At 49.5% G+C, this 25668-nt stretch overlaps 1 protein-coding gene across 1 annotated transcript in view; it reads right to left on the reverse strand.

Annotated features, from left to right (window-relative positions):
• Positions 1–1460: 1460 nt before the first annotated feature.
• HS6ST2 (heparan sulfate 6-O-sulfotransferase 2) overlaps positions 1461–25668 on the reverse strand; it is a 141347-nt gene continuing 117139 nt past the window's right edge. The window contains exon 2 of the mRNA XM_067304129.1: positions 1461–4277. Coding sequence (XP_067160230.1) covers positions 3575–4277 — 703 coding nt within the window. The 3' untranslated portion in view covers positions 1461–3574. The remainder of the gene's footprint in view (positions 4278–25668) is intronic.

Raw genomic sequence — 25668 nt, forward strand, 5'->3', positions numbered from 1 at the left:
AGCCAGGTCTTTATGTTTTCTGGTCATTTTTTGGTAATGTGTGAATTTTAAAAATTACAGGAATAAGAAAACCATTTAGTTCATTGTTAGTCAATAATGGCACCTGGGAAGCAAATACATATTGCACTGTTCCGAAATATGTAATTATACTATGATATATAAATGGGTTGCAAAGTTCATCGACAAAAATCAGCCGAGCAGCTCGCTTCCAACAACCCTTGCAGAGCAGGTACCTTTCAGGTGAGTTTTAGTAAATACAGAATATCACCCCCAAATACGGGCACTTTGCACGACCAAGTTTGCTCTCAAGTTTTCAATCTTTTGGAGGGGGAAATCAGCTCTGTGCATGGATCCAGGCTGCTGCAAGCACCCCCTCAACCCCAGCTCCGCGGAGGGAGCGATTTGGGAGGTTTCGCCGCTCCCCTTTGCAGAGGGCTTTCCCCGAGCAGGCCCGGGGGGGCAGCCCACGCCGTGAGACACCTGCAGCCCACTTCACCCACTCAAACATTTGCATTAGGTGCAAGCGCTTCCCCTTAGACCCCGCAGAGTCCAACCGACACTTTGGAGCGGACCTTGGAGAGAATTCAGCATTTCCACAAAGCGCCCATCAACGTCCCTGTCCCGCTGGGACGGCGTCAGCTCGCTGCCCGAGTCCCCTCTTCTCCGCAACGTCGCGCACGTCCATGTCGATGCCCTCCCGCCGCGGGGGAATCCGGCCAGGCCGGGGCAACCTCTCCCAGCGACGCCTCCGGGCCCAGCGCCCTCCGGCCGGGCCGGCGGCACCGCTGGTTGGAGCGCACGTTTTATAACCACAGAGAAAGAAAAGTCTCCATCCAAATAATAATAATAGCAACAGTAATAATAATAATAATAATAATAATAAACAACTTTTCTAGTTTATATAATAAGCTTTCCTACTTGATTTTGGACATGATGCTTGTTTCATACTCTCTTGCTTTGGCATCTAATTTTTGGCTTAGCTTTTCTGTGTTTTAAGTGTCCCAGGAAAACTCAAGTTCTCTCCGTACAGCAGGACGCGCTGGACATTGGTTGCTAGACCAGCGTCTTCCAGGGCAGCTCTGGAGCAAGAATGGTGGCTAACAGAGCAAAGGAAAAAAATATATACACACACACGCACCGGAGCAGTCTCGTAGAGCTGCAGGGCACTGGCAGCAATCTTGGCAACCAGCAGAAACCACAACTTGCTTTTCAGAGAAGGACTGCTCAGAAAAGCAGGCAAAACCTTTACAGGAACTCCTGGAGCAGAGGGAGCGCGAGGGGCCCTGCCCGAGGAGGCTGCAGTTTAAACGCACCTCAGAGAAACCATCACTTCAAACTCACGCGCTTGCCATCAGCAGCTGTTTCATTCATGTCAAAACCATCCTCCATCCGTAGCTGCACAATTCCCGATGCCTGCTGCCAGGGAAAGGAATAACCGCATAAAAATCAGAAGACTGTAGTTAAATTTTATTTATCGGTTCTATTGTTAAATTACACAATCAAAGTCAGTGGATCGGCTTGTAAATCTACACAATAAGACAGCGTCTACAGTGGAAATCAGTAGAATTGATATGACTGCGACAAAACGGTATCCTTATATTCATACATCCCCTATATACAATAAACAGTATACACAAAGAAAATGCAACTAGTCTCTGTAAACCATGCACACCACAGCATAAAAACAAAACGCACCTTCTGCAACAGGCCCTCCAGCCGGCTCACAGTTAAGTCCTGTTTACAGCAGTGCCTTTCAGTTTTAAGAGCGAATTATTTTCCCCCCGTAAAACCCCCCAAAAAACAACGGAGACATCGTATTGGCAACTGCAGTTCTCGCTTTTTTAAAAAAAAATCGCTGTACGTGAAGTTATTCTCCTTTCCACGTTGCTAACGCGGGGGATCGGTTTGCTGCGGTTTCGCTTTCCGTTCGCCCCCGGCAGGATCGCTGCCCGCGCGGGTCGCGATATGATGTCAGGCGTAACGCAACTTTCAGGTAACTTAGGCATGGAGCCGTGAAGACGCACGTTTTTAAAGCCTTCTTCCTCGTTTTATGCCCCCCCTGCCGCCTTCGTGTGTATAATATTACAGGCAAAAAGGAAATAGTGCAAGTGAGCCTTGTAAGCGTCGCGTGTGCCACCGGGGCCGAGGTCGCTGCGGGCTACAGCAAAACTCCTCGCCTTGCCGAATTCGTAACCGAAGCCTTGCAGAGGTTTTTTGCATAGAGATTTAAGCGCCCCCCTCGCACCCCCTGCCCCGTCGCCCCTCGTCGCCGGGCCGGGGCGGCAGCTCCGCTCCGCTGCGCTCCACGCGCACGGCTCCAGCGATCCCCGCTCCGGAGCTGCCTCCCCTCTCCCCCTGCAACTCTCGCCTGCTCTATAACTATGGCTATGTTAATCGCTTCCGTCGTTTTTAAATCGCCGCTAATCTGTCAGCGCTAAGAAGGGCTCGAGAGCGTAGCAAAAGAGCCCTATTTTTGTATTGTGTAGTACAGATTTACTGGAAGTAAATCATAATTCAAGTGTAAATCTACTTCTCCTTCAATTGAGTAATTCTCTTCATAATATTGCTGGGATTAGAGAGCTTTATGACTTTTTAAAGACACTATACAAATATCCGCAACAAATTTCATCATCTAGTTTATATTACCAATTATTAAGGATTGATAAATTCAGCATTACGCATTCTAATGGGTAAGAAAGATGTAAAATCAGATACTGTTACAGGAGTATAATTTGGAAAAGGCTTTATGAAACATGAAGATGTGCTGTAACTTTTCCAGAATGGTTAAAATTATACTGCCCTGAAAAGTTCTGGAAATAGCTTCTTTAACATTGGCATTCAGTTCAGAAAAGTATGCGTGTTTTTTTTTTTAATATGAGATAGACCAAGCTTAAAACTCTAAACAGCAGTAGGTAGAAAAAGTTTAAAATTTTAAATATTTATATAACTAAACAAATTACTTCTATTCCTTTTAAAAGCCAATATTATACATAAAACTAGTCGATATTTTTTCTAGACCTTTATTTTTCCCTTCATTGTCCATTCCGTTAACTTGGTAAATATCATAAGCAGTTGGTGCCCTCTGAAAACACATTATTAAAATAAAATTAAGACAAAATCAAAGGGAAAAGGTTTTGCGCATATACTGTATTGTGAGAGTATGTTAAATGCTCATTATTAGGAAATGAGTTTACTTCCCAGATAGATTTCAGCAGAGCATCATAAACATTTTCCAGCATCCCATTTTGTACTTGTAACTAATTTAAGGATTTTTTTTTTTAATAAACGTCCAAGCAACCATTTCCGATGAGCCAACTTGGCTCCTGTATTTCATAAATAATCCAACCAACCTAAAAAGGACAATTTAATTACACACTAAGATTAAGTGTTCCACGTACAGTACAACATTTACTGCAAAGGCAACTGCAAAGGCAACATTTTGACCTCTTTTTGCTCCAAATATTTCAGAAGCATGATTTGTTTGGACTACTCTGCCGTCTCGGATTCGTGCGTTGGGTTGGGGCTTGCTTTGCTCTCGGTGTTCGGCGAGTCTCCGGGGAGCTTTCAGGCCCCACTATCGCCGCCACCGCTCCACGTTCCCTAGGTAGTCAGTGGTGGAGCTGTTCTCGCCCTGCTCTTTCAGGTGCGCCTGCTTGGCCCGCAGGATCTTGCGCTGCTCCTGGCGCTTCCGCCGCGCCTCCTGGTGCTCCTTCTGCCGCATGTACTGGTACCTTTGCAAAAAAAGGTCTTTTGCATAATCGTACAATTCCATGTCTAAAAAATTGAGGGCCTCAATGCGCTGCTGAGTCTGCTCGTCTATCTCCACGCTGGAGGCCCTTGTGCTATTGTACTGTGTGAATGGCGAGATGAAGTTCATGTTGAAAGTTTTTTCAAAGAGATACTGAGTCTTCCTTTGAAATTCGGTAAGGCCGAAGAAAGCCATACGTTTCAGGTTCTCCTTTGCACTGTCCAGCAGAACCTTATTTCTTTGCTCCTCCGGCATGACGGACAGGTTGTAGCATCCCACCAGGCTGAGGTCGGAGAGCATGCGGACCTGGCGGTTATTGGCGAGGTTGTAAGGGCAATCCATGAACTCCTTCAGGGAGCAGCCCGACCAGTCGTCCCCCGTGTAGCAGCTGGGTAGCTCCTCGGTGGTGGGAGACCTGCCGTCGCAGACGTGCAGGGACGCCTTCCACGTCGCCCCGCGCTGGACGTGCCGCCATTCGCTCAAGTAGCGGGATACGGGGTCACGCAGGATAGTGATGTAGTAGAAATTCCTGCGAAGGGGAGAGAAAGGCAGAGCGTTTAGGCACCTGTGTCCACAGCACAGAGCACGTTAACGTGCAAAATCAATAGAAACTTGGAGACACACTTAAGAGCTTCAGAAACCCTCCTGGGAAGTGCTGCACAGCACGCGTTCACCTGCCCGGGGTGAAGGATGACTGAGCGAGCTCCCCGCAGGAGGACATAAGGGAGTTTATCTGCCTGCGCACGTATTTCTCTGCTTACTGAGTTTTGCCTCTATAGGAACCCAAAATTTCCCTTTGTGGTTGGCTGCACACGTGGCAACACACTCCTGCTGGATGCTTCTACAGATGTTCTCCCCTGACCACGGCAGCATCATCGAAGCATCTGCCATGGGGGGGGGGGCCCTAACCCAAGCGAGGTGCTGGACAGGACTTGCTTTTCAGGCGTGCTGGAAAGTGGGAAACGCGACACGAAGAGCAAGTCGTGCCGCCCCAGCACTGCTGCCGAGGGGGAAGGAGAGCCAGAGCGGCTGGCGGTGCACCCCGTGCCTCCAGCACTGCTCCGGCGGCTCCTTCGCCGCGCGACCTGACATGGTGCGGTGTCAAAACCATCCCAAATCCTCCCCGGCAGCCCTGTTCTGCAATCTCAGCCCACGCAAGGGAAGGCAAAGGGGCCCCATCAGAAAGGGACATGCTGCATCCGACCAAGAGAGACAACGTTTTACCAAGCTGCAGCTGAGAAAAAGTGAAAAACCACCTTCCGCAAGCAACGAGCTTTCTTGTTCGCGCCTGCCGTGCCCGACGCTGCGGGTCATCCCCACCTCCAAAAATGGCAGCGTGTTGTTCTCCTCCTGAGCAGCTCTAGCTTCAGTGGAGAACGACGCGTTGTGTTTCTTGTACAAAAGAGCTGGACCGACAAGTTTAGGTGGTCTGTAAAACGCTGCTCTTGCTACCTTTCCTGGTGAGCGGTGGCTCCCAGCTGCACAAGCCCTGCAGCAGTGTAACGCCCGGGAGGAACAGACATCTCCTTTCTCGGGCCAGATAAATGGGGTGTTCCCAGAAGCCCCAACCTGCTCACACTGAAACAAGGATCTCAGAAGAGCCCATGCAAACCCCCTGTTTTGTCCTCCCGCTTTCACCTGACACAGGATTGCAAAGATGAGAGAGAGGAGATAAGCAAGTAACAGGAAATTAAATGTTGTATTACAGTATTTTGCTAATAAAAACAAAATTCTGAGCGGAGCACTGGCTTCCGTCCGGCGCAATGGGACAGCAGCACACGCAGCGACCGCATCCGCACCGGCACGATGCTGCAGCGATGCACCAGAACCGCGACGGGGGGGTTTAGCAACAGCGAGCGCCTTCACCGCATGGTGGGCGCCAGGGCTTCACCACCTCGCAGCGGATGCGTCACTGCCCGGCCCCGGGACACGCTGCCGATGCTGGAAACATCCTGGGAGCTCGCAAGGGCTGCAGGGGAGGAGCAGCCGCGGGTTGCGACGGGACGGGACGGGGCGGCAGGCGGCCTCCTCGGCTCCTACCCGCACGCCGCAGCCCTTTCGTGCGCCTGCCGCAGAGCGCGAGGACTCGGGGGCCGAGCTCTGAATTCGGGACGAATCGGAGGGTGCCTGGGCTGCAGCCGGCGTCCGCAGCTGCATATTCGACGGCTGGTGCGTTCCACTTTGGACGCTGATGCGCTGCATTTCTCTTTCCTCTCCAGGGTGTTAGCTTGGACTGAGGCACCCAAACGAATTGGCTGCCCCAGCCGATCCCTCTGCACACAACGAAACGCCGTAAGGACGCCAGCTGGAAAGCCGGCGAACTAAACTTTGTATAAAGCATTAAGAGATCACTCCACGTTACGCATTAATACCCACTGTCAAACACTGTCTCCCACAGTCAGCAGCCCGAATCCATAAACACGTCTAACCCCAGAGCTCTTCACGCATCCTTTAACATTACTGAGTCCTCACCGATGATATCGGAGATACGCTATCAGAATAATAGCGAGCTGCTTAAGTAAATGGAATTAAACTAGCTAAATAGCAAATTTTCCTGCTCTGGACCCCACTGCTCCAGGACGAGGCCACAGAGGAGCGTGTGCCGGGAGCCCCGAGCCGGCGTCCCTGTGGGCAGCCCCCCTCCAGCTGCGATCACCATTTCCCATGGTCATCATGGGTGCCGCCTAACGAGGAGATGGGATATTCATTTGCTTTCCGCGGGACAAAGAGCAGCCCAGCCTTTGTTCCCTGCCGGCTCCTTCGGAAGAAAAGCCACTAGATGTCATCGTTTTACAGAGAATTGTCTCTGGATGGACTCGATAGGGAACCAAAGGCATGGGAAGCCTCCAGGAGCAGCGCCGGGGAAAGCAAACCTGGAGGTGCACCATTGCTCTTCTCATTTAGAGCATCCAGCCTCATAAATAGGTAAGTAAATAGAAAGTAAAATAAACTCGCAAAACCAAAAGAAGGCAAGGAGCCCAGGAAAGGATTGGTGGCAGGGCACGGTGGCGCTTCGCTCACCCTGGGGCTGCTGAAACTGTTGGGTGCCCAAGGGCTTCAACCGCAACCTCGACGCAGCTTCGGTGAGCCAAAGCCGCCCGCTCGCAGGCATAGGAAGAGTTTCCCTCTCCCTCGGCGATTAGTTTACCCGCAGGTCCCTGGCCACGCTGGAGAAGGCAATGTGCCCATGGGCTCTCCACATGCACTGCCACCCCAGCCGGCCACTCTGCGAGCAGGCACGGACCCAGTCCCGCGGGCAGGTTTGGTGCAGCAAGGACCAAGCGTGGCCGGGCCGCTCTCCGCGCTGGGCAGCACTTCGGCACGGCTGGGAGCGGAGCTGGGCATGGAGGAGCTGCCGGCTGACGGAAAAGGCCGACCAAACCGTACACTCTAAGGTCATCACAGCAATCGATGGGAAGTTAATGCAAGAGGGGAAACAAATCCTGAGCCAAGATCGATACAGCGAGCGTTTTATCATAGCTCAAATCCTTCAGCCTTTTCCCTTTGTGCTCTTAGGTCACAGGCGGTGACAAAGAGCCACACTTGGCTGCTATTGTAAAAACAAAAGAATGAATAAAACTTGTATGTTGGTGGAAGAAACTGTCTCGCAATGGATCACCGTCGTCCCTGGTGCCAATCTGGGCAGATGTCTCCATCAGCGCCTCTCATGGGAAAATGCCGCAGGCGAGGGAAATTAGGTAAAAGATGCCAAATAAAACTGCTCGTTTGACTCTGCGCTGAGCGTGGAAGCGCCTGGGCTCCCACCAGGACCCCCTGCTCCGGAAACCAAGCGATCTGCAGGCGCCTGCTTATGGGATGCCCCACACAGGTCCCATATCCCACCTGACCTCAGCACGGCTTCCCACAGCCAGGTCGTTTCTTCCCCACATGCATCCTACTTTCAAGACATGACTTACAGAAAGCCACTTTGTCAGCTGCTGGGCCCCAGGTCAGCTTTTTTTTGTTTTGTTTTGTTTTTTCCCTGCATTTCTCCCCATCCTCAGTTTCCATGTTAAAATTCAACTGAAAAAGACAACATCCCTTTGGGGAACACCAGCTTTTGGGTTAGCCCCAAGTCACTTTTATCCAAGAGAGAAATCACGGCAGCTCCAGGAAAGCAGCCATGCTGTGGAGCGTTTATCTGAACTGAGCTTCGAGAAGTCACAAAAGCTTTAATGCATCGTCAGGGCAGAGCCGTGCCAGAGACGGACTTGGCCATCGCTGCTTCAAACTGTCTTGTGCTGTAACTGGGAGGAAAACTCAAAGCTTTGCAATTATTTTTAGCTCTGTACGTAACAGCTTGTTCCTTCTGCTATATTGACAAGGGGGTGTTGAGCTCTTACCCGTTCCTTGAAGCTTGTGCTGCAGAGCCCGAGACAACATGTTTGCAGGTAGAGCACAAACCTCGCTGCGGTGCCTCCCTCCAACTTAAAGAAAAGGGCTTCACTCATCAGAAATACATGTTTTATAATAAGGTTTAACTGGATGCCTATGAAGCAGAGAACAAAAGGTGCTTGCAGGCAACCCAAGAAGTAGGTTGACCCTGGAGCCAGGAGGAATCAGAGATGGCGTGACAGTCATTTGCTCTTGATATCTCCCCGCGCACAGCCATTCCCTTGAGGACAGCAGGGACAGCACAGTCTCATGATGTTGAGTTTGCTCCCTGTGCTACATCAACTGCTCTGTTTATCACATCACCTCAAGGTTAAAGCGAGATCGTTTTCGGGAGCAGTGAATTATTTGCACACGATCCATTACTGCAGAGGAGCTCAGAAAAGGTCAGAGGCTCGCTCCAGATAAACGCCCACCTAACTGCTTGAACCGTCTTCAGGGGCGCGAAAGCTGGGCTGGGGGGGACGCGGCGCAGCAGGTCCCCCACGATGCAGCTCTGCAGCCGTGCCACCGACTCTGGATTTGCATGCGACCCCGACACGGACCGCTTTTCTGTGCTACTTTATGACAGTGAAAAAAAATACAGCAGCGAAACCAGCCCCCATGCTGACTAAACCAGGACACGAGCTTTCCGGGTGCTTTGACGCTTCTAGCTGTGCATGGGAGGAGGAGAACGGGAAGGCAGCGCAGACGAGCAGCGTGACGCGCTGGGAGCCGGGGACAGAGAAAGGAGGGAGGCGCCGGGCCTCCCCGCGGCCTCGGCCAGGTCAGCCCTCGCCTTGCGCCCAGCCGGCACGTCAGCACCGGCCACGGCCATCGCAGCGGTGACAGCAAGAGCAGCGCTGTCAGCGTGGGGACGCAGCCTCGGCTGTCCCATTCTCGGCCCGGAAACCCCGAGCAGCCCTGTCTCTCTTTCCTGAATATCCCTTTGGGAAAACCGAAAGGAAACTGAAACCTCAAAGACCTCTGTGAATCTGTCGGAGGGGTTCAGCGAGGCTTCACCATCTGCTGTCTTTAAAAGCGAATCCTGCGGTCACCTGGTGCAGCCGTGCTGCCCCATCCCTGCCCGGGCCCAGCGTCAGGGCTGGCTGGGGCTCACCAGGAACCCGGACCGAGCGGCTCCGACTACGGCACCTGCTTAACCCCAGTGGGAACGGCTCTACGCAACTGCTGCCAGGCTCAATTTTGGGGGCCGAGCGGCCCCGGTTCCCACGAGGACCGCGCCGGGGCCGGCTTCGGCTCTGCGCGTCCGAGCCCCTTCAGGCCAACATCCCTGCGGGGGCCACGGCGGCGGAGTATCGATCCCCGGCGGAGGACAGAGGGCTGCCGCGCTGTCTAATTGCTCGGGCGGCAGAGGCAGGCTGGAGGTCAGACGCTGGCGGCTGCCGTGCCTTCGGCCGGGAAACCCGAGCCTGGCTTGATGGAGCTGTGAGCTAAGGAGCTCGAGATGGAAGCTGAAAGCTAAACATCTGCTAAACACCACATCCATTAGCGTAGGGAACGGGGTGGGGGACTGAGTGACCTTTTCCCATTTCTGCTAAGAAGCGGGGCTGTAGCAAGAAGGTCTCTGCAGGGTACAGAGGGTGAGAGACCGCCAGCTTTTGCATGAGGAGCACCATTAGCTGCAGGAGACCCCAGCCTCCTGTTCGGACCGTGCCAGGGTCCGCAGGGACAGCGAAGCCAGGGAACCACAGCTTCGGCACACACAGCCAGAGAAGCAGGGCTGTGATTTCCAGGGAGCATACCGGGGCAGTCCTATTTTCCCAGCAAAACTAAGGCTGAGTTTTAAACTTGCTCAAGCGCATCAGTTTGTATCTAGGTCAAGCTCATCCAGACGGCAAGCCTGGCTAGGACGGTTTGGACATGCTGATGGGCACATGCAATGAATGGGAGGCAAATTCACACAAGCGTCTCCATTTCTTTGGGTGGAGATGGGGGAGGAAAGAGCTGAAACCTATTCTGCATATGATACCGACAAAATAAAAACCATACGGTTGATGATTGGGCACCAGAAGCAACGCACCATCAGCCAGAGTTGGCCAACGCCGCAAAGACGGTCAGCCAGCGTCCTTCCCACCCTCCCCGTAAATGGCTCGCACCTCTGAATGAAACTCCATGGAGTTAATTCAGAAAAGAGTAATCGCCATACGCATTTTTTTAAAGCTAAGTATATATATTTTTTGAGATGGCAAGTGTTCCTCTCACACAGCTCATCTGATCAGAGGAAGACAACCCTACACGCGGCCCCGGCCCGGCTACGAGCTCCCATCCCTTTCTCCGTCGGTGCTTTGAAAAGCTGCTTCGACACCGGAGCGCAGCTCTGCTGCCTGCATGTTCCTACGCTCCTCTCTCGCCCCGAGCCGTTCACGAAGGATTTCCGCTTGGGATAATTTTATAACAAAGCCGCGGAGAGCAATGGGTCGGAACAGCACCGCAGGCCGGCGGCGGACGGCTCTCGCTCTTCGCTCTGCTTTCAGAAATCCTTTCCGCGCGCCAGCGTGACCTAACGCCGCAGCCGCACACGCGGCTCGGGAGCTGCCCGGCCCCTGCCGTCCGCGGCTCTCCACCTTCGGCAGGCGAGGCAGGAGCCCGCCGCGCGCCCAGGGTGCTGCGCTCCCAGGAGGAGAGGTTAATTCCCATCAAGAGGGGCCCACTGAGAATTTGATTTGCTAATCCTGCAAATCGCTCCTCCAAGAGAAATACCCCCGCTGCCTTATTTGCTGGCGAGCGGCATCTGTTTGGAGATCGCTCGCTGAGAGAGAAGGAAAACGTTCGTTTAATGGCGTGACTCATCCTCATTCATAACAAACTTTGTCACCTGGGGACATCGTTAAAAGGACGGGGTGGGGGGAACATCCTCATGGCAACCCTTTCCTGAGCCGGTACGCTTGGGAAAACCCCTGCGTTCGGGAAGCTCCGGAAGGGGAATACCTCTTCCCCGCCGCGCGGTGCCCACGCAGGACAGCTTGCAGAGGCTGGGCCAAAATACTTGGCAGGCTCAGCCGCGCGGAGCGGGGAGCCGAGCTTCGCCTCGCCTCGCCTCCAGATTGGTCCCAGATGCTTCGCATCCGTGACTTGGATGACAGCAGCGGCCCCTCCGAAAGCCCTGCGCGGCAGCGCATCCCAGGACGAGCCCGGGGTGCTAGCGGCCGTGCCGGCACCCGCTTCTCTCCCCGGTGCCAAGCGAACAGACCCAGGAGCAGGGCTGGGTCCGGTTTGTTTAGCCCTAAAGCTACGTGATCTCTTCGGTTACTTATTTCGATTACACTCAGCTTTCAGCTCCATTTCATCCAAAATTCAAAGTACAGCAAAAGCCAGATGTACAACCGCGGACAACTTATTAAAGCAGCAGGTCTTGCAAGCGCCGTGCAAGCCCGTTTCTGCTCGTTTCTCCAATGGACAGCAGCGGGTAACACCACCATCTGCTACAATACTTGGTGGAAACTCAGTTAAGAGCAATAGCATTCACTTTTACAGCTATTTGTGAGGTCAAGTACAACGATTATGGTCAAGAAGGGAAGGCGGAGGAGGAACAAACACAGGTTTCTCTGAAGCTGTTCACAAAACTGCACATTCGTGGACTATATTCCTCCACTCCCGGCCTACGGAAGGCACAGAAGGATCATAACAGGCCTGAGTTCAGAACGAGGGCCTAGAAGAAAAGGAGATAAGTATTTCAGAACTGTGAATTAAAGCCTTTAGCAAATGTAAATTCACATTTCCTCTAGGTTATCATTATGTTTTCACTTCTATTAGCATTCAATGAATCACAGGGATGTTTTGTCTCGCAACACGAACGGTGGGGGTAGGACGCGGCAGCCTACCCGCAGCAAGCGCAGCGGGAGACAAGTGCTGGAGGAACCCATAAAAAGGAGCTGGATTTTGCAAGAACAGCAGTTATACCAGCCCCTCATCGCCCCTGAAATTATCAAATAGGAAAGACTTGCAGAAAAGAAGCGTTTTGGGCACAGAAGGCGGCAGCATTTTAAGATTTTTCAGCCCGAGGTATGCGTTCCTATGCGCAGACGTGGCACACGGGCACAAATATACCGAAAACAGGAAAGGTTTTAGATATAAAAAAACCCGCAGCCTCACACGCAGGCACGCTGCCGGCTACCCTCGCGCACCAGCTAATTGCCCACAGCGCTGCCTGCGTGGGGGAGAGCTGCCCTGCGGATTTGCCGGAGTGGTATTAATTTCATAACCGCCAGTATTATTAAGATCTCTGCAGGATGCCCTTGCGCACAACCAATTCAGCAAGAACAGAAGCATTTTTACGTTTTCGTGGCGGTGGCTAAAAAGAGAAGCCGGGTTCCTTTTTTTTAGGATGAGCAACGAGAAGGGTGACTCCGGCGCTGCGCCCAGCCCCAAACCTGCCGCCTCCCTGCCCGCGGTCCCGTGATCCGGCCCACCCCACCGGCGCGGGAGGCGCCGTGCCCCATCCCCGCGGCATCTCCCGCGGCGGCACCGGCCCGCGGCCGACGTCTCTTCCCCGTTCCCAGCGCGCTCGCGGGAAAGCGCGGCCGGCCTCCCAAACCGAAAAGGCAGGCAAGCCGGGCGACTGCAGAGGAGCCGGTGCGTAACCACAGGATCTTGCTATAAATCAGATATTTACAACAGTATTTGCCCTATCTAAATGCCGTTGCAGGAATTGGTTTCAACTTGTAACTGATATTTCTGCGGCGCAGAAGATAGAGGTTTGCAAAGCCTACACTCCATAAGCAGTGGTTTACAGAGAGGGAATAGTGGCAGTTTTTCATTTTCCAGAGTCCACTCACCCTTCCAAGAATCTTAATGCCTCATTGATTCATAATACAGTACATAAAGATTTCATTTTTCCTGCACACAGTGATATATTATGGAGGCAATCTATTTTGCCACTGAAAAGTTTGCTTAGTAGAAAAATTTGGAGTTTTGACATTCAGGAAATTACAGTCATCTGTAAAGCACGATTGATACGCCAAGGCTAACATTTTCATTGCATTTATGGAGCCAAAATAACTATGCTAAAATATTTATTATATTCTAAAAAAATCCAGAGTCTTGTTTGTAAAAAGCATATATTTAGTGTAAAAAAAGGAAAAAAAGCCTTATCCGTATATTCAGACACATTTTAGCTAGGTCTTAAATGTGCTTAGCCACGTACTTTCTGACCAGATGAAGATACATTAATCATTATTAATAATTTAATAAAATCAATACTTCAGAAAGTTTCCGGTTGGCCCTTAGTTTTCGAGGCAAAGGCACACGGCTGAACGTACCGCCACGCTGAGGACGGCAAAAGCACGAATGGAGGGCGTTCGCCTGGGACTGACCCAGCTCCTCCCGCTGCCCAACAGCCGCCCCAACGGTACACGTTAACTGCAGTCGCTGCATATGAAAAAAGGATTATCGAAGCCGGTGCCCTTTTCTTGCAAGTTCTGTTATTAATAAGGTCTTGAAACAAGATGGGGTAGAGGGCTCCGACCTCAGTTTGACACATAGATTTGTCTTTTTTATGATTTGTATGAATGTGTATTTATAAGTAGTGATTTATCCTATTTCTCAACCACTCGTTATGATTTCCTAGCCGCTGTTTAAATCTCAATAACCCCCACAACTCCTTAGTATATAAAAATACGTACTATTCAACATCCCTGCCCCAACATTGGAGAAATCCTGGAGCTTTCAAGAAGAAGATCATACACATTAGCCCTAAGAACTCTACACATTCCACAATGGGGAATTAACTCGGGAGAGGTATTTATAAAATCATTTGTTACTATATCAGAGCTAAATCAATTCTCTTCAATAATACATAAAAGAAGAAGGTTTGGTTCATGGGAGAAAATGTAAGGCTGATGATAATTCCTTCACAAGCCATTTGCAGATAATCTCCCATTTGCCAGTTAACATAGCTCACGATAGCTTACAAGAGAGTATTTTTAAAAGCTAAAGCAAGGATACATAGTGCATAAAAAAGGCATATATATGCAACTTATATTTAACTCACTATAATTTTTGGACACACAGAAATCCAAGGAAGCTCTTTTACAGGCTTCTAAAATTTCTAAAATTCTGTCAAAGGCAGGCAGCTACTGAAAATGTCTTTGGAATGTAATTAATGAACTGATACTAATATATTCTCAGCCTACTGCTGAAAGATGGACAGAGGAATGGACAACGTATTTACAGCTGCAACTTGCTACAATTTTCATTTCAGCTTTCATTGATTTCATTTAGCACCATGAGACTGCATAATGAAGAAATCTGTATCAATTGAAAATACCAAGTGTGCTCTTGCCCCACTAGGGCACTTCAGTAATATCATGTAATGGAAGGGGATTCTCATTTAATTGAATTGGAAATGAAACACATATTAGCTAAGAAAACTTAATCAGTGCAATAATATTAAAATAGGCCACTCAGACAAACTATACTGATTAAGTCACTTGCAAACATTTCTGTAATCATCACTGAGACTTGTGGCGTTAATGATTTAAACTCACTTTTCTACTCCAGGGAACAAAACTGTAATTTCACAGTAGACAATTAGAATATTTTAAACCCTCTCTCATACATTATAATGCAGTCTCATAGTAAAACACAGGAAGGACATATCCTGCAAGGATATCTCCAGAGCCTTGACTTATGAGGAAGCCTGCACAGATGCCGGCGTGTCATCAAAATGTTTGATTTAAGCATGGAGACAGCCCAGAAAGTGTTTCACTTGCTGGTGAGCCCTTCTGAAGTCCTCACGGCAGCTCCTTCGCAGGCTTCATCTTTAATCTTGACTAGTCGCTGATATCACACACCAATGCACCGTAAAGCTGTGAGCTTTAAATATCTCCCGGCAGACCAGGATTTTAAAAATCTCACTCATACACAGTTCACATAAATGGATTTAAAATTTTCATGGAATAGCAGAGTGCATTTCTAATAAAATGCTGTAGATGTATTTGTTGTGCCAAAGCTCAGCTGGGAGGGGTTTTATTTCAACTAAACAAGCAAGACTTTCCAAACAATACATGAGAAGAACATCCCATTTGCCATGTACGCTAGTTCCACCACTTAGCCAAAGCATATTTTACTTAGTCTGAATTTTATCGAGTTAGAACAATGCCCTTAAAAAGGCACATTCATGGAAAACACCACTTTTGCCTTCTATACAAACCTGAACCAAGACAGGGATGGGATGGCCAGGGCAGGCAGTGCGCTCGCAGGAGCACCTTCTCCACAGTCCAAGCGCACAACTTGCCTGGGAACCACAGGCTGAGCTGGCAAACCTGATCGAATGCCTTCCTGGTGGCTGGTGAAAGCACGTTCAGCACAGATATCAGCTAGGAGAAATGGAGAGCTTACGGATTTCAGATGTCTCCTAGATTGTTAATTAATCCCTAGCATCAAGAGGCTCAAAATCCTATTTTAGGACAGCCAAAACCAATTTCAGCTTTGGCATCTTTTCAATGCACAAAGCAAACTTCAGCCAAATCCTGATCTGCCCTGAGGTCACTGCAAGGGGGAGGCACCAAGCCGGGAAAGGCAAGAGGAGGACCAGCTGCAGGGATGACGACTTGCATCGCTGAGCAAAAAGCATGCAGTTCATCTGTCCACAAGCACCATGGTTTTCTTTGCCTTTTGCTCTGGCTCTCTCATGATGAAGACAATATGAGGATGGGCCAAAACCTGACCTTTCTGTGAGCAGCCTCCTGCTGTGCTCCACAAGCTCTGAGCCTGCTGCTCAGAGGCACTGAGCTCCCAGCGCTCACCATCCACACCCCCCAAGCAGAGGGCCGACCGAGTAGATGGTGCTTTCAAACACTTGACCAGACCAGCTGGAAGAAAAGGTCCTTGCTAAGGTTAGCTGAGATGCCCTCCTGATTGAGAGGCACCCAACTTTAAAAAAGGGCATATGTCACAGCTTTGGGACATTTTTCCAGGCTGCAAGCATGTAATTCCTGATACTAATGGAAAGCAGCCAGATCCAGCTAAAGAACTAAAAGCCTCTCCCCATTTTGAGGGCTTTCTTCACATCAGATGAGCCCAAATGCTGAATGAACACACTGAACCAGCACAAACTGCACTTCAGCCCATGAGCTGCAAAAAGGAAGGGTTATTTAATGGGATTTACAGCTCACTGAATCTCCAAATAGCTGAGGTGGGAATGGACCTCTGGGGATCGCCTGGTCCAACAGGGTCACCTAGAGCAGCTTGCCCAGGCCTGTGGCAACCTCCCAGAGGGATCATGGGCTCCTTCCAAGAGGATCTGCCATTGTTCCCATCCCTCCAACCCTCCTCCTCAACATATGAAAGAGAAATACTGCAAAACACTTTGCTTATATGAGCAGCAGGAAACGGTTCAAAATAGCAGTGCTCTTATCTGTGAGCATCTTTTGAATGATTTTCAGAAGACACAGTTCTACTCCTGTATGGATTATTCTGGCTAAAAATGTGTGTGACATTTTAATTACCAAGTACAAATGTTACTGCAAGCAAGCAATGAAACAGATGGTGTCCTGAATTTTACAGTGTAGCCAGCATTTTCCAGCTCAAATTTACAGTTCACCAATCACTGAGCTTCCAGTCCTGCCTTTACTGCATCTTCCCTCCCCGTTTCAACCGCGGCAACCAAAGGTTCTAGGAGAACAACTTTGGCAGTAGAAACACAGTGCAAGTCTACTTCATCCAAAAAAGCAAACACACAACGCACTGCCAACAAGGAAAAAATATTAAGCACAGCTCTATATGTTCCAAGAGTTTGACATATGTATGTTGAGAGAGCACAGATACCTAGGAAAAAGGAAGAAGGGATGAAAGTTGGCTAAAGAGTAACTGCCTTACACGGGGCAGCAAAGAGGTGACCTTGCTGCTTCCACCTCAGCGAAGAGCTTCATGATTGGATTTGTTTATCTCAGTGCTTTCCTCAGCAAATCCCACTTGTATCAATTATAACCTTCCGGATTTCCTCTTCTTCTCCTCTGGTGTATTCTGTAGTCCTCCCAAATGGGATGGGATGGAATGGGATGGGATGGGTCGGGTCTCTCTTTGGGGACTGTCAGCACAGAGCCCCTGATCATCAGGGGATTGGAGCAAAGCCAGAAGCTTTTCCCTGGGGTCTGCTGATCTGTCACCCTGCTAAAAAAATGATACCCGTGACCAGAGCTGCCCTTTCATGTGTTTCCTTTCCCCCCAGCATCAAAAATAAAATATAAATTGAGAAACAAAAGCCACAGGAGAACACAATTACCAGCATCACACCATGTGGAGAGGGACAAGGGTTTGGGGTCACCTTCAGTGGTCCACATACGTGTTCAGATGTGTCCGAGCATGATCCAGTAACGGGATGTAGCCACACATTATCAAAAAAACAGCTGCTGGCTGGAGCTGGCTGGCACCTTCCACGTTTCTTCCAAAAACCCCATCCTGAAAACAACGAAGCTCACGAACACTCATCTCCTGGGTTTACAGCACCATGGAGGACACAGTTCTTGCTCTGAGGAGCTTCCAAACCAATTCACACAGCGCACGAGGAGACCGCGTGGGCCCAGCGGCACCTGGGAGAGAGCGGCCGAGGGTCCCCCAGAGCTCCAGTAACAACTCGAGCCGGCTCGAGGCCGACTTCGCTGCTGTCGCTGCACGGAGCCGGGCTATTTCCCTGTCGTGCTGAGGAGCGAGCGCTGCCCTTGCTGAACGGGCTCTTGATTTAACAGGCTACGGCAAAACTTAATCTCGGCGAGCTTTCCCGACCCTCCGCTTCATTCATCTTCACTACAGCAAGCCTACAACGCAAAGGGGAGCTGCTGCCGGGGCTTGCGGTATTATCGCTGTAATTACCGCAAGGAAACGTTTTCTGGGAAGGTGTCCCAGAATATAATACACTGAACATTTCCTCTCGCGGCTCTCCGTACAGAGCAATAACCCCTTCTCTCAACGTCGGCGCCAGGCTGCCTTCCAGCTGGGGCCGCTGAGGACGGATACTCCGTTCTCGCTGCGCTCCCCACGGTGCCCCATCTCTCCGGAGGAGCACGGGACGAAACGGCTCCCGCTCGCTCTGCCGGTGTAACCGCCCTGCCAGCTCGTCCGGCCCATGGGAAAGCGGAGGGTCCTGCCTTCCCTCGGTCTGCGGTTCACGTTTTAACAGCTCGATGAATAATCTTCTTTTACTCCTTAAGTGCTGTAAAGCTTAATTTCCTTGATGGTCATAAAAAAAAATATATATATATATATATACACACACACACACATATACACATACATATATATATATATATATATATATATAAAACCCACCATGCACACAAAAACAGGGTCAGTGGGTGGAAGCCCCCAGGCGCGGGAAGGCTAAGCCGCAGCTGCTTAATGCAAGCTCTTCTCTCGCACTCTACCTTTTTGCAGACACTCCTCTGCGACATGGAAGCACTCGTGCGAAGACCAGGCGTCACGGCAAGATGCAGCACGGGCCTTGGCACAGCCTCTTCGGGAGCCCAAACTCTTCCTGTTTTGTTTAGAAACGTCTCCAGGAGTTTCGGAGGCAGAGGGGCCAAGGCAAGCTTGGATTTTGGCGGGCAGATTCGGCAGCTGCTCGCTCCCTTGCCCCTCAAAACGTCAAGCGGAGAAATTTCCGCTTGGAGAGCACCTCTCGCTGCGTGCTGCATCAGCGCGCCAGGCAGAAGAGAAGTCACCCCACACGAGTAACCGAATTTTGGAAGATACAGTGCTGCAAACCAGCGTTCGTCTCCGGGAGTGATTATAACAGGCTGCAACACCGGGACGATCCCAAGTTTCAAAACGAGGTGAAGAGGGAATTTCCCCGCCAGAGCTGCCTTGCGCGCTGCTGCCCTCGCAAGCACCTTCCCGTGAGCCTCTGAAAACGCAGGGAAACCTGCCCGGTTACTTGGTTACACCAAGGAGAGAAGCCAAAGCACTGGCCAGCAGCACCGATAGTGGGGCCCAGCCTGGTGTGTAGCGGATCAACGGTTTCTCATCTGAACTCGGCAAACGGGCGCTCCAAAGAATGACGAACCGCATCACGGCAGCTCGGGTTCTGCTCTCAGTTACACCGCGAGTGGGATTGCTCCGATAAATAAACCTAAAAACCAACCGGTTCTCAGAGACAAGTCTCTTCCTAGGTTTCCATCCCCGGAGGGGTTAATCTAAAACAATCTAATTTCTTCCCAAATTGCACAAAATCCAGTAAGCACCAGGCAGCAGTGTCTTTTCCCATTTAGCAGATTAAGAAACTGTGGTCTTCTGACTTTATCTGCACAATCCATTCCCACGAAATTACACTGGGTTTTGAACCTGAGGTTGATACACTCCATTATGTCCGCAGGCCGAGCCATCCACCAAGAGGCTAGATTAATGCAAAGCCAAATGCCACCTGAGCAGCGTTTTCTGGCTAGGCAGCCAAGGAGAGACATGGACAAGAGCAGCGGGGCACAAAAGGTCTCCTGCCTGCCCCCGACAGCAGTGATTTGGGCTGGAGCTCAGGCACAGCAGCAGCATCCTTAACTACATCTCAGCCATCCTGTCATTAAAACAGCAGCACCCGCATAACTCATCCCAACATACTGAGACTGGGCTTCTTTTCACATTACTTTAACCAAAATGACATTTCCTCTAGACACTTAAATGCATCCTAGTCTCATCACATCACAAAGGAAGCATATTTTTTCTGTTTATGTGAAAGGTGATATTGGATGCATCATACATTGAAATCATTTGTTGGCTTCCTCTCTCAACATAAATAAGGGGAAAGAGAGTCAGAGAAGATAGATTTTAAAGATGTATACATATGCATACCCATTTTCCAACCCAGAACATTATTAAATTCTTTCATATATTCATGTGAGAACTGCAAAGGACTCTGAAGGTAGAGATGCTATCATTCATACTTACCCAGAGTAAGGATTAGGGAGTTTTTCTTCTAAAAAGGGCCTCATATTAAAAAAAAAAAAAAAAAAAAAAAAAAAAAAAAAAAAGTTCAGCCAAACCCTATTTCATAGTAGCCAACAGAGATGAGGTGTAAGGCTCGCACCCCAACCTCGGGGCATGGACCTGCCTCCGGCCCAGGAGTTAAATCCAGTCACCCACAAGAGCAGGACGGAGCATCTTTGCCAGTACCAGGTAAAACTGAGCGAGAGATCTCTTAGGCTTGTCAAATCTTTGACCTTTTTGCAGCTACTGAATAACTTTGCACTTCTGCATTTGTTTCTGCCTGCTACGCATGACGTTGACTTTATGCCCCTGTGTTGGGCTCGTAGGTCTGAGCCTCCTCCCAAAAATACACCCCAAGTGCCCCATCCAGCCCCTTCCTGGCCCTCGGAGAGCTGTGCCACATCTGCAGCTGCATTACCCAAAGGTGTTACCCATCTGTAGCTACGTTGGGCTCCATCTGAGCTACATCACCCAAAGGCGCTGCAGAAATCTTCTGGTTTGCAAGTTATGCTAAATCCATCCCCACAGCTTTATTTATGCCTGGTGTTACATCTCCTTTCTAGGGCAGAAATATCTGCCACTAGAATTGCCTTTTCCTGTCTGCAGAAACTGTAAGTCTGAATTGACATTAGAAAATTATTTTAAAGACATTATTTAGATAGCTCTATGGTAATGTGTATGCACACCAATCCCAGTTCTGTAGAATTTGCATAGCTAAATTTTTACCATGCTTCTTAAAGATTAATAATTTAAAGCAAGTTGTAACTGTGGTAAGATTTAGTCTTACGTGTTCATCACTGCTTTATATTCTCATAAATATCCAACATTCCCAAGTATATGGGAACCTGAAATAGTATTCAGGAGGAAAAACTGCAACCAATATATCTTCCATTTATAGAATTGAATATAAGATCATATTCAAAGTGCTGCATTTACTGTCTGATTTTGAATACATAAAATATATAGCCATTACAAATTCACCTTTCATTGCAAAGCTTTGTTCTTGTAGTGACATAACTTATTGCCAGATTAGAGCCCTAAGTACAGCGAGACCGTTTTTCATCTTCTCCATTCCCACAAACACGACTCGGAGAGACAGGTCATGCTCTCTATCAAAGTTGTGCTTACCACACAGCAATATTGCAACACGTCCCATTACAGTTATGTCTGCAGAGACTGTGAGCACAGTCTTGGCTGCAGGCACCTCCTAATGGAATTACATAATTGGAGGCATGTCATCTAAATCTGAACAAATTGGATTCCCTTGTCATGCACTATTGAATCAAAACGAAAAGAACACTCCACGCTGTTATCTATGGTAAACCAAAGACGGCAAATCCAGCGTCACTAATATTTTGATAATGTGATCTTTATTAAAAATGAAAAAGAAAAAAAAAAAAGAGAAAGGTCTCACGTAAGGCATGCCAAAATCATGTCGCATGCAAAATGAGCTCATCCAGGTTTGGTTTCAGACTGGAAACTACGTTAATGGCTCATGATGGTTGAGATGTTAAAAGAAGAATCATCGAAACTATCAAAAGCTGGTTGCCTGCAATAGCCCGGGGAATGCGGATGAGGACTTTGGACAGGCCCTTCCACTGCGTCCGTATCATGGAAGAAATGCCAACCCCAAAGCTATTTTTTCACGCCCCCGCGTTCTGCCGCTGTTCCCTCACGTACTCAGTGCATAGCGGTTCGGCTGCATTAACATTCACAGCTTACAACCAAATTCTCCGGCCCTTGTAATTCATAAGCATGCCCTGCTTTACGTTTACAAGTATATCAATTTTAATTTGGAATTACTGAAGGAATCATAACTAGGGAGCAATAACTTTGAGTTTACTGAACTGTGCATTCAGGGCAAATTTCCACTGAGCGATCAGCTCCACCTCTGCACGTATGAAAGCACAGTGACATTAATTACATTACCGGAATCACAAATCAGCTCATTGCATCTTTACATTTCATCAGTTAACCACTGGTGCAAAATCAGAGGCTTTTTCCCTTTCATTCGGCTCTTCGAGCCTCACCAGGATATTTCCATGCGCACACATAACATGTTCATTAGCAAAAACAACAAGAATAAAGAAACTAAGAAAGACAGCAGTGATGCCTAACGGATTTCACGGTCCTCCCTGCTAATCGCCGGAGGAGGCAGGATGCCCCAGCCATGCCAGGCCATTAGCGTGTCTCGAAGATGGTGATGGGCCCTGGCTCACGAGACAGGACGCTTCGAGGGAGGGAGGGAGCTCTTGCATGGACCGGCCCATGGCACGGAGGGGCTCGGGCTGCTGTTTGTGGGTTGGCGACAGCCAGAGAGGGTCATCTGCAATATAACACTAACATGGCCAGCACGCTGCGGAAATTCAATTTGTAAAACTACACCAGCACGTTGGTCTTTAACTACAAAAGCTACGGCCGCTGCTTCCCCCCACCTCCAGCAAAACTACATTTATGCGGTAGGTGTGCCAAATGCCTGTTTATATTTGCTGCGAGGGAGATGCGCTGTCAAATCACCAAATTACCTTGAGCTGGGAGAGCACGCAGCACGCAGAAAAAGTGTTAAAGCTACCTACCCAGCCTCTGCCTGTAGATCAACACTGAGAGGAGTCGGCTAAATATTTACATTGCACTACCAGGGTCTGCAAATTTTCCCTGCGTTAAAGTGCTCGGCTCCAGCCCGACGCAGTCCCGTTCCCACGCAGCATCCCTGAGACGCGGCGTGGGTGAAGGTCTGCAGTCCTGCCTCTGTGGACGGCTGCAGCCCTTTGCAGAAGTGACCCCCAAAAGCTGGAGCTCCTACAATATATCAGCCTGTGCAATTACCAGCCACTGTAAAGTGCCCTCAGCCCATACGGATAAGGGAACTGCAGGAAGATCACGTAACAGATGTTCCTCTGGGTCCACCAGCACCCTGCTCTTCAGCCAGCTGGGCTTCTTCCTGTACCCGACCGCGGGAGCAACGCCTTCCTACCACCAGCTCCTCGACGCTTCTGCACCAAGCGCCTCGGGGCGCTCGCAGGACGCACGAGCGCACCACAGACAGCGATAAACATCGTGGGAAAGGAAGTTTCCCACGCAGGGAGAGAAACAGCGACAAGAGAGCCCACGCTTCGCCTGCAACTGCCCTGCCACTCTCTAGAATAATCGCGTGATTCTTCTTTGACAGCTCATCTGGTCCAAAGTATTGCACTGACACTGAATGATGTTTCTTCATCTAAAGTGGGAGAGAGGCAAAGGGAAACATCACCAACTATTTTGCAAGAGTTACATGATCTGGCATTGCCTGGCACGTCTTAAATCCAGAGATTACTGAATTACACTAACGCTACTTGATCTCTAAGAGTCCTTGGGACTAAAGCCAAGTAGTTTAAATATTTCGCACAGGAGCGTTTGTATGTGAAGACTGCCCACCGCGGTGCAGCCCTGCAGAAGCACAGCAGGGAGCTAGGCTGAAACCTCTCCCTGCTTCCACGGCTCTACGCTTATATCGTATCTTTGAAGCAGTCGCTAAATAAATCACAAAGGATGTTTACCTGCTTCTATCAGGTTAAGAGTATCACAGTGGAATTAACTGACTGCAGCGTAAACAAAACCAAACCAGATTATTGACCACAGCATCGCCAATTCTTCTGTCAAACCATCTTTCATTAATCTCCAGCTTCAGCCTGTTCTGTCATGAAGTTGCGACCTTCTTCTCCCCGCGTCCATCTCCATGGAGACAAACTCTCCTCCTTGACGGCAGCGTTTTGCTTTCATTGACCAAAGAGATCCTCTTAAGTGACTGTGGCATATGCAAAAGATCTGAAGGACAGCCCACGTTACGCAATACATCCTTATGTCTTCACGCCAAACGCCAGCCTGTCTAAAAGCCTTAGCACGTCTGGTTGCACAAGTGACCCCAACTATGTGACTAAGGCTGAGTCTTTGCAGGGCTTGATGCTGTTGTGCTGCTATCCTCCAGTCACATGACTGATGCCACCAGACAACGCGTGCTCGACACAGCCGGGTCACATATAGGCTGCTATTTTGGCTAACAAACTAGGGCCTGAACTGGAACCTTCAGGAAACAACAGATATTTGCAGGTTTGCAACAAGACCAATGTTCCCAACTACGCAGTGCGAAGACCTCAGCATGCCAGCAGCAATCCTGTTCATCCACAGAATTTCAATGCTTAAAGTCAATATTTTATCTCCCCGATTGAACCGGGCTCCTGCTAACAATCACGAACACAGCTGCATTCATTACCTGATAGACGTAATCACAACTCTCCAGGGGCCAAACCAACAGGAGCCCTGAGGACAGCTCTGTAATTTCGAGTTACCGGAAACTTTACTCATCTATAAACAGAAAGGTTATGAAGCTCATTCTTGTACTCAGTCTCCTTTATGCTAGCAATATCAGCTCATAATTAATGTATTACAACTAATTAATATCACTAATGAATCAGAGCAAGGGCAGGGAGATAGGAGAACATTATTTTTGATAGCTATGAAATGTACTAACAAGAGCTGGTTGGGAAACAACTCCTTTCCTTGGGCAGTTTTTACTAGCTTGATTTTCAGTCAGAAAAGCTCCTGTGAAGATTAAAAAAAAAAAATTGTTATAATACTAGAATGAAAAAAAGCTATCAAACAGTTTATGTTTCCACCTTTAGGAATAATTGAAAATACTGAGGAGAAAAAGATGAAACATTTCCAAACAATTATCTACCAAAAATGTTTTTAATTGATTTTTTTAAAATCTATTGCAGGTCTGTAAGACCAGGCCAGCTCATGAGAGCTGGCAAACCATCATCTTAAACGATAACCCTGCTGGAATTATCCACAGGGTAATCCGCAGAATCAATCCCAGGAAATATAAACATGGCTTTCATACCCCAGCCACCTCCAGTGAGGGAATCACAAAGCCTAGGCCCTCCTGCCGCACTCGTTAGGAAGCCTAACGACCTCCTTGCAAGTCACAGCGGGGCTGCTATCGCGCCAGAGACCCCCAGCCTCGGCAGCGAACCACGAACCGGTCCCACCGCCGGGAACCGCTGCCCGTTCCCGTGCCCGGCGGTGCACCGGGGTGATGGTGCCATGGGAGCCCATGCGCTGTCAGAGCATCCACGCGGGAGAGGGAATTGTACGTGCTCCACCTAGCAGGGGAAAGCTTCAATTAGTGCTCGCACCTCGTTAAAACCAACCGACCGAGAGACATAAATCCCTCGGAAAGCAGGTCCCGTCAGCCCTCGTGGAGTCGGTCTGCTTGGAAAGAGCCACGCTAAGGAGCAGGGGGCTGCGCGATGCCGGGCTGGTGGCTGGGGAAGGGAGCCCCTCGCTGCCGGGAAGTGCCCCCGGGAATCCTTGTCCGTCCGCGGGGCCCAGGCGGTACCTGCACCAACCCTCACGGCCAGGCCGGGCACCCTGCACGGATACTAATTTGGGGAAGCCGGTCACCCCAAATAACGATGCCGCGGCTGGGAGCACGCTGGGGACCCAGATGTGAGCTGACCTGGGGCCGGGGGGACTGCACAGTAACAGCAGCTGCTTGGGATAATAAATTAGCACCTAATTAACAGAAGTGTTGGCTGCAAAACGCTGAGTTAATGGGATAGAAAAAATAAGCC

The sequence above is a fragment of the Apteryx mantelli genome, chromosome 13, assembly GCF_036417845.1.
Source record: "Apteryx mantelli isolate bAptMan1 chromosome 13, bAptMan1.hap1, whole genome shotgun sequence".
NCBI lineage: Eukaryota > Metazoa > Chordata > Aves > Apterygiformes > Apterygidae > Apteryx > Apteryx mantelli.